Source organism: Kryptolebias marmoratus, linkage group LG3, assembly GCF_001649575.2.
Source record: "Kryptolebias marmoratus isolate JLee-2015 linkage group LG3, ASM164957v2, whole genome shotgun sequence".
NCBI classification, from domain to species: Eukaryota; Metazoa; Chordata; class Actinopteri; order Cyprinodontiformes; family Rivulidae; genus Kryptolebias; species Kryptolebias marmoratus.
In genome coordinates this window covers 21,011,128-21,020,894 of record NC_051432.1, presented here as the reverse complement: position 1 = coordinate 21,020,894, position 9,767 = coordinate 21,011,128, and the positions used below count along the sequence as shown (strand labels likewise).

The following is a 9,767-nucleotide window of genomic DNA, read 5'->3' as shown; positions in this document are numbered from 1 at the left end:
GAGAGAGAGAGAGAGAGAGAGAGATGGTGTGTGTTTGCATAAAGACACTAGTGACTGACTAGCCTCCAGAAAATAAACACTTTCTTGGAAGATTAAGAAGTTTATCAATACAAGCACATTTTCCTCATGATTTCTTTATTTATATATTTTTTTTTACCTGTTCCACAAAATGAAGCAAGTAATTTACATAGTACTTTACAAAGAAGTGGCTAAATGCTTAAAATCTGAAGATTCTGAAGAACACATTGTTTTATATTAGCAGTTGTAGCTCTTGCATTAAATATTCTCTAAAAAAAGAAGACAAAAAAACTAAACAAACAGTGAAATCAGTGAAGCAATGCAAACAAAATGAAGTACTGAAAAGGGTTTTGTTGACGCTTGGCACTCTCTCAGTGCTTAAACGGATGGCAATGGGCTTTAGTTTCTTGGTTCCTTTCAGCTGAAAGACTTCAGAACTGAAGAAAACAGAAAATTAACACGAAAACTCTCAAAGCTGCTCATTCAAGCTGAGACTGGTCTGACTCTTTGGCAATTTTAATACATTTTGGGGAGTTCTACAGCCTGGCAAAGGACACTTTTTTGTGCTCAGCTAATTTGAGTGTTTGAAAATCCCCCCAATTCATTTCCTATAGAATATATAGTGTATATATATATATATATATATATATATATATATATATATATATAGCATCTGTGCTCAGTCATGAACACACTGATTCACTGAATTGTTGCTTGAATTGTTGGCAAGTTTTTCCCATTTACCGAGTCAGAGCCTTTGTTTAATACATGTTGAATGCACAGAACAATTGGTTGTGAAATTTATTATTAAATATGAGTGAGTTTGGATTTAAATCACTGACTGATAATTAAGCAGGCCTCATTATCTCTTACTATCATGCAGTACATTTAACCATTTGATCACTCTGTAGTCAGTCAAGTGTATTTGTGACTCATTAGGTCTTTCTTTTTCACTTGACAACAATTGCCACAGAAAATATTTCTCCACTCTCATCACTGCAGCATTCTCCGCTTATATGAGCAAATTTTTTCTTGACTATTCTAAAACCAATTACATTACATTTGTACTTTATATTCATATATACACAAAAATCCTATACTGAAAGTACTTTATAAAATATTTCAATTACCTTGTTGAAATGTGCGTTTTTACCTGAATGTCATGTAGAGTGTAGATTTACTAAAATTAAATTAGTTTTGATGCATTTTACAGTTTCCTGCAGTTTTTGGGTTACTGAAGGGCATTTGAATTAACAGAATGTGATGTGTGTGAATGGATGCTCTTTATTATTCCATTGCATTGCTAATCATTTATTCTATTATGTCTGAAAGCCAAGTCATCCTTAAAATAATGTGCAACCTTAATCCTGATTACTTCATGGCAAAAATGAAACCTTAATAACTTTGGACTGAATAGTTAACTGAAACAAATGAGCTACAGCATTTTTTCAGTAAATTGTGTTTTTATACAGCATCTCAGTGGTAGCATATGTTTAAATGTGACGACTCTTATTGTTTTTTCATCTCATAATGAGACTTATCTTTGAAAATGTTCACCCTCTTTAATGTTATACTGATGGATTTCTTGGACAGCTGTTTCGTTCTGTTTCATTTACCTGAATTTGAACATACTACATCCCCTGAATTATTACAATTTTTTAATGTTATTCTCTCCATTTTACCTTGTCCTTACACCAAACGCTTTGATGGTAGTGCTGCTGCAATTCAAACCCAAACCAAGAATTTTTTTTTTTTAACAAAACCAAATGACTCTGAACTTTCAGTGGTCAAGAACAAAATATTAAAAATGACTTGCAAGCTCGAGAAATATTCAAACTTCACAAAAAAAAGTTAATTTAAATGGTGTATTTCAATATTATACAGCAAATTCCAATATGGTAATAAAATGTTTATATTTCAAGAAGGTCTAATAAGCTTTCTATAAAAAGTCATGTGATACATCATCTGCCCTTTAAATGACGTCTTTTGGATGCTGGGCCTCAGTAATTCAATAAGCTTGGAGCTTGGAAAACATGATTTTGTTAAGAAAACAACAGGACTGTCAGCCTCCATGAAATACACAAATGAAAACAGATGACATTTAGTTTGGTAATCAGAAAAAAGGGGAAATGCACTTATGAGTTTAAATACATAGCAAAGCCACATACATGAATGTTTCAGAGAAAGGATCTGAGCTGGACTTTGTTTTGTTAGAAAAACGGTATTCACTGTGTAGTTTGTCTAAGCATGCCTTTGTGTGGTGGCGTGTCTTACCCACGGTTAGCTGACCAGTCAGTTGTCCCTGATCGTTTCTTGCATTGACAGTCACATTTCTGTCTGACTGGAGGATCAGTGGACTGTCCTATAGAGGGAAGAAGTGGAAAAACATTAACAGAAGGGTGACTTGCATTTATTTTAACTGTCATGAGATAATGTAAAAGATTTCTTGTTTGTGCTCTTGCAATCAAAATTCCTGTTACAGCTTGTATTTCCTGAAGAAATCCTTAATGTTTTTATATGGATAAGTTTTACATGTGCTTGTTTTATAGTTTTAAAATTACCAAAAGTACAGGATACCCCATTTAAAAACCCTGTATAATATTTTCTCTCTAACATCCAACTTTTACGCACCCTACACCTTGTAAATACCTTTTTATGACCAGATGTGAGTCTTTCAGGCCTTGCATGAAGCTTTTTTTTGCCCATTTTCCAAAAAGAAAACCTCTAGTGTGCCTCCTTTAGTATGCACTTATTAAATATAGTCCATTTGCAGCTTTGGAAGTGAGATTCTCTGCCAATAAATAAATAAATAAAGTAGTCTCCCAAGCCATGAGCTCTCCCCAGGTGGCTCTTCAGCAGGCAGTAGTGACAGTTAAGTGGAGAGGTGGCCCTGAATAAAACCCATATTTTACCACCCACTGGTTTGTTTTGAATAAATTGTCTCCATTTAGTGACACATCTGCTATAAAATAAATAAAAAAAGAACTTCTGTTTTTGGCTGTTCCATTGTAACAAACGTGGCATTAAAGATCCAAGTGACCATAGACAAAAATAGTCTTGGATCAGACTGGGTGACATTAAATCATCAGAATGTTTTATTCTAATGTTGACAAAAGCAGCTGAAGAGGAACAGTGCATCACCTCTCCAAATTTATTATAATGTCCTAAATTTTCTTTCAAACCCACCAGACCTTATTTTATTTTATTTATCTTGTTTTTCTTTTGGTTGCTCCCTATCCGTAAGCAAACTTGCACAAAAGATTTGGCAATTGTTTTATGCTGGATGATCTTCCTGATGTAACCTGGACTTGAACCTGCAGCCTCAGGATTACAAGACCGCAGCACTGACCTACTACAGCCCCTTTAACATGAATTTATTTATTTTTTCTCAAAAACAAATCTACAAGCAAAGTCTGGAGAAGATGACATCTTTCAGATATTACACTTGACTTCTGTATTTTTCTGATAACTGCCATGTTTGAACAGTTATGAAATACATTTTAAACAACTGAAAATCCCATCCTCCCATTTCTGGGCTAAAGATTATTTTTCTTCATTTCTTTTTCTTTCCTTTGAGAAGACTTGACAAACCCTTAAAGTTTGGGACTGCTGAGAGTTTAGACAAGGTTTAAGGAGTTGGCTTTTGATGAATTTTACATTTTATTTCCCTTGCAGTTCTGTAGCACTGACAAGAACTGACACTGTAGCACTAACGAATATTCTAAGGGTTCAAGATTCTGCATATGTTCAAAATTATACACAAACTGTTAAAAGAACTTAAAAAAACATGTTAACTAAATTTGTTTAGAAATTAGGCTTAAAATACTATTTTGTTTTGCTATAGGCAAAGAAAACCTTTAAATATTTGCTGTGCGCTTGTGATTTTTTTTTCCTTTAAATGTTTGGATACCACAGTAAATCAAGTCAATCTTTAATTATTCTGTAGAACCACCAACACTGTTTTAACTTGCAGCCATTGTCACAGTTCACACTCAACTCTCTCTATTCTGCAAACCCAACAAACTTTGTAACTAATCTGCATATTTTATTCAAAATGAGTCTGTCTAACAGTTTGTTTGTTTGGCTGAAGTTGTGTGTTTATGTGCATCTGCCCACAAAAAGGCAATCGTTTAAAATTTAAATGAGATAACTGCAACTGTGACTTTGACCTTTGTACTCGATTTAAAGTCTTACTGAGCCAAACACTATTGGTATTAGTTAATAATCATTAGTTATGCGTCACAAACAGCACAAACTCCATGGACTTCATTTTTATTTTTATTAATTTTCATTAAGTAACAAAGCTAATCCAGCATCCCACAGTTTCTCCACCTCTGCTGTGTACATCAGTCTGTTTAAGCATCTCTGTCTGTTCTCTTCTCTTTCTCTTTCATCTTTGCTCTAGCTGTTTATAATTTTCTTTCATTGTCATCCTCTTCTCTCCCTCTCATTTTTAGTTTTAAATTAGTTATTTGTTTTTTTTTTCTTCGTGCATAAAATGAATAGCTCACAGGTGACCCAATTTCTCTGTTGATTTCCCCATATTAATATTGTGCCGCATTCCTGTCTGAATTTTAAATGAAAATTGAGTTCAAATTGGAAAGTCGTTGATCTGTTGAAATGAAAAAATCCTTTTTCCCCATTTTCATCCTGTTCACTCAACCTCCCCCCTCTTGTGTTATTTATTATGTTATGGATAGATATTTTTATGTCTGTTTATTCAAGTTGAGACAAAATGTGTTAAGTCACGACTGTCTGTGTTCTGTTTTGAAGCATCTGGTGGACTCTTAGGACACGGGCCACAAACAGAAACTCTTTAAAACGCTGACAGAAGGCACAAAAGAACGATGGAGACCAAAAAGTTGCAGACATCCAAACATAACAACAACAAAACACAACAACATGCAAAAATCGAAGACTCAAAACAAATGGATCAAATCTGTAACTATATCTTGGTAACATGCAACCCGGCACAGAATAACAAAACAAAACAAAAACAAACAAACAAAAAAACAAGTTGTTTGTTCTCACACACACAAACACACATCCCACCCACTTACTGAAACAGTTAGAAAATAAAAAGTTGCTAAACATCAAACGAGTGGTCCAGATAATTCGCTGTGCCAACGCTTCTCCCCTCTGTTTCCGATTGCGTCTTTGCATTAATTATTTTCAGCGGGGCGTGTGATAGGCTTCATTGTATTATCTTTCCATTTCATTTAAAGTGATTGTCGCTTTGTAACATATGACAGATGAAATGGGCTTTGAATCATTCCAGTTTAATGGGCATTGTGCGTGGACAGGCCTGATCCCATTCACTCAGTGCAGAACTATTTTATTTAGAAGCACAACCATACACGAGAAGTCATATTTGATTAAGCAATAATATGCAAATGCATCGCAGTATGGGCTCTAAATAATTGCATCATATTAGCAGCTGATAGAAGCCCAACAATCTGCCTAGTAACAACAATTCATCAATTCAACATTGTCTGTTCTACTAATAGGATAGGAATAATACTAATAAAAAATTATCACTTTGATTATTTATATTGATTTAAATAAAATGCTATGATCAGACATGTTTGAGTTCAAATTTGTAAAAAAATATTTTGCACATGATGCAGTAAAACAAAGTCATCCTAATTTTGGAGTCAATATGTGCAAAACAAATAAATATAATAAACAATTACATTAAAAAAGTGTTGTCACTCCTCCTGATGTATGTTTTCAGTTTATTTAATGGTCACACAGGCACAAATAACAGCCTAAAATATAAACTACACTAATGGAATACCCTACTGCTGTTTTACAACAAATAATATTACAAGATGAATGGTTTCAAAGGAAATGCCAACTTGTGGGAATCAAACTTTATTTCTTATGTGTGAGAGAACTCAGTAGGATGATGATGTATTAGTCAGCACTGCCACCTGACAACTTTCCAACCCGTTTGGGTCTCTGCAGAGTTTCCTGTTTGCCATGTTTCAGACGTTCTGCTTACACGATCAGGAGACATGTAAAAACAAACTGGTCTGGATTCAGTTTTTCTGCAGCAACATGCCTGTGAAGGATTCCTCTATAAACCTTTCAATAGTGGCTGCCATGCACTAAAAATAGGAAGGCACCACTTTGTTGGACATGAATTCAAAACACAGAATTCTGCATATTAATTCAAGCTTCATGCAAATATCAAGGAACTTTGTTTATTTCAGTTCCACACAAGCGGCAATAATTATTCACTAAAATAAAAAAGTAATAAAATCTTTCATGTATTTCAAGAATATGTTCAATTCATTTTCCCAGGACTCATTTAACATAAGTTAATGTAAAACTTAACCAGCTGTACTGAAATGGGTTTGTAAAGCTTTGGTATCATGTCACATTTATGTGATTGTTTTCCACTAAATGATGTTTGAAATACATTCAGTGTTTATTTATTTATTTCCAACTTTGAGTTTTAAATTGGGTATTTAGTTCCTGTCACAGCCACAATTTATTATTCATGATCTCTCAATGATACGTCGCCCCTTCTTTTAAAAAGTCTAATAGTGTGTTTTTGTTTGGTTGTTATACGTAAACATCCCGTCCTCATGCAATATATATGCCTTAAAAAAAAAAGCACACCGTCACCCATCATGCTCTCTCTTGTAAGCTGACACAACACACACCAGTGCACCATTAATTCAGTTAATAGTTTAATTTCACTTTGATTATGAATACTGGCACAGGGCTGCCAGCCTGAGGTAGCCAATGTAATTAGTCAGGTAATAATAAGCTGTAGACTGGTACCACCTCATCACAGCCTCCAGCCTTGCAGATGGGTCCTAAAAATAGCTCTCGGCTCTCTGGTTTCATTTGTTGTGTCAGTGACTGAACACCCTCATGACAGTTTTGGTCTAAATTCGAACTTCACGTGTATCGTAATTAATTTTATTTTTGAACAGTTCATTTGTTTGTTAGTGTATTAAGATCTTTCACCTCCCAAGTCTGTATCATATGACGTGTCTGTTACAGCTGCAAACATTTGCCGGATTAGGTTTTACTATATTACCTGCTTTTAGCTGTCTAGACAATATCTCAGTGATTTCCTTTCACACCAAGTGACTGTCTAAATGGAAAGAGACATTTAGCCGTCAGTTTGATTTAAAAAAAATCTTTTAGCAACTCTGCCACTGTTGTTTCTTTTTTTTTTCTTCTGTTTCTCTAGTTGACTCAATCTTGTCAGTAACTCAGTTTCATTCTCAGTTTAGATTTAGAGATTTCGTGACAGATTAAACATTTCAGGGAGGAGAAAAAAAAATGAAAGATGTTTAAAGGACAATTAAAGACAGATAAAAAGTAAACCTTTAAACAAATACATGTCTGTGCATCTCTCTTTAAGTCTTAATCTGGGAATAACGTCACTGAAATGAGAGCTGAATGAGGTAATGAGTGAAGGGGTAGAAAACAACCACAAGAAGAGGGGTTTCAGTTTATTAGCGCTGTCAACTACTGAGCAAGCTAAAGCAGAATACCAATCAAAGAGTGTGATAAAGTGCCTTTGGGGCTCCTTCATTCCTCTTTCAACTTTAATTCAACTAATTAGCAAGAACTGTTAAATAAGTGATGTGTTTGTTGGTGTTCTGTGCTAATTTGTTGTTTTCAATCCCCAACAGCCATATAACAACAGAAAATAAACCATGTAGCCTAAGAGTGCCCTCTCAGGGTAGTTGGATTTAATAAGTTTAAGGGTTTTAATGTGCATTCAGGGGGCTCATCATCTATTTAACATGTCATCAGAGTGCTTTAAAAGACTTTTGTCAGTAATTCTGAGATTGACTAATGTCATTAAAATCTCAAGATGACAGCCAGAACCAGAAGAAGTTTTTGAAGTGATGTCAGATATTGTGTGCTTGAGGTAAGTAACCTAAAGGTTGAAGTTTGCTCCAACTTTAGACCATTTTGGCATAAATACAATCTAACATCAATACTGCTTGAATAAAATGCTGAATGCAGTCTCTTGGAAAAGTTTGTGCGTCCAACTAATGTTGTTGGCCTTTTTTTAAAAAAAAAAAGTTTCTGACATTTACAGAAACTTTCTAAACATTGCGTCTTTATGGAGATTTTGCACTTTTTTGTAAGTGATTTGTAAAGTTCTTCAAGTTATTTAAAATAAATAACTTATCCCTAATTAAATCATGCGCCAAATTTTAATCAGCTTTTAAACAGATGGGGAGAGAACTTCTGCATTTTCAGTTTTTGCATGTAACACCTATAAAGCACTGAAAACGACCCACGGAAAAGAGATACTTACTAATAAACAAGAACATTAAAGTGTACATTCACACGGACACAAATACATGGTTTTGTATTCATTCCTGACATGATAAGTGCTTTAATAATTACTATTGGCTGTTTTTGCTAGGGGTCCTGCTGCAACATGGATCCTAAACAGATTTCTTTTTTAAATGATACTCTATTTCAAACCAATGTAACATTTTACATGACATGTCATATGTACTTTATTGCCCCCCCCCCCGTGTTTCTTATTGTAGTTCCCTTGCTGTCTCTATTCCATTCAGCCCTGCAGGAGATTACATGATATCCTTTTTCATTTATGGCAAAACCCATTGGTTTGGGTATTTTTGTGTGTTTGTGATTGTGTACGTGTGTGTGTTTAAAGCTTTTTTTTTTCTTAAATGGCTATACAGACTTTTTTTGATTAACCTTGTCACCTCTATAAAGTCGGGACAATTCATCATATCCAAGGAAGACAGATCCGATAGATAATATAGATACCCAAAATAAACAACATCCTATTATTGGCCACTGCCAGGTCCAAAGACCGCAGGTCCCAGTGTCAGTCAACATCAGTTATTGCTGTAGGGGAACATATGTCACAATACTTTAATGTGTTTTTTCCTTTGTTTTTTTTTTTTTTGTGTGTGTGTCTGTGTGAGTTGGTGGGTGGGTGGAGGTGGGGATAGAGTTCTTTTTTCTTTTGTTATGCTGCTCTAACTCAAAAAACAGTGCAGAGGCTGAGACATTTGGTAATAGGACTACAAATGAAGACACACATAGACGTTTAGTGTCACCTGCTGTTGATGAAAATCATAAGTATGTGAATTTTGTAGAGGCTAAATGTTTTTTTTTTCTTTTTTATTCTTTTTTTTCTGTTGTTCTCCTCTCTACACTCAACTCAGCTTCACATTTGAAATCACTGGATAATGACTGCTGGGTGTTTTTTTTTTAAACCCTCTCCCAAGAGAGGAAAGGATATGCTTCAAAATAACAACAAAAAACTGTCAGTTTAAAAATGCTTTGAAAAAGAAAACAAACAAACAAACAAAAAAAAAAACGATTTAAATTTAGTCTATGCTGCAGAAAGTCACATTTAATTTGTTTACTGAAAAATAATAAATACTATTCTTATTTAATTTGGATAATTTCTCAACATTTTCTAACTGTTTGCATGAAATGAATAACTAATGAATATATGTTTCTGTGTTTGTTTTTTTATTTTTTTAAATCCTTTTTTTACCTAATCTCTAACATTTGTAGTGGGGGAAACTTTGTCCCTGTATTATATGTCCAAATGGAGACTTTAATAAAAGCTCCTCCAGGCTTTGTGGCTCATTTTCCTACCAGTTTCATCTATATTTTGGCTTGTTAGTGTCTCATTACTGTGACAAGGATTCCCTATTTTGGATTCCCTGTAGAACTCAACTATGAAGAAATCTTCGGTTGAGTGGCTGGTTTACCAAATA

At 34.3% G+C, this 9,767-nt stretch overlaps 1 protein-coding gene across 1 annotated transcript in view; it reads right to left on the bottom strand.

The window, feature by feature from the left end:
• LOC108241435 (zeta-sarcoglycan) overlaps positions 1 to 9,767 on the bottom strand; it is a 271,208-nt gene that overhangs the window by 61,797 nt on the left and 199,644 nt on the right. Inside the window, exon 4 of the mRNA XM_017425577.3 lies at positions 2,293 to 2,380. Within this exon, the coding sequence (XP_017281066.1) occupies positions 2,293 to 2,380 (88 nt within the window). The remainder of the gene's footprint in view (positions 1 to 2,292; positions 2,381 to 9,767) is intronic.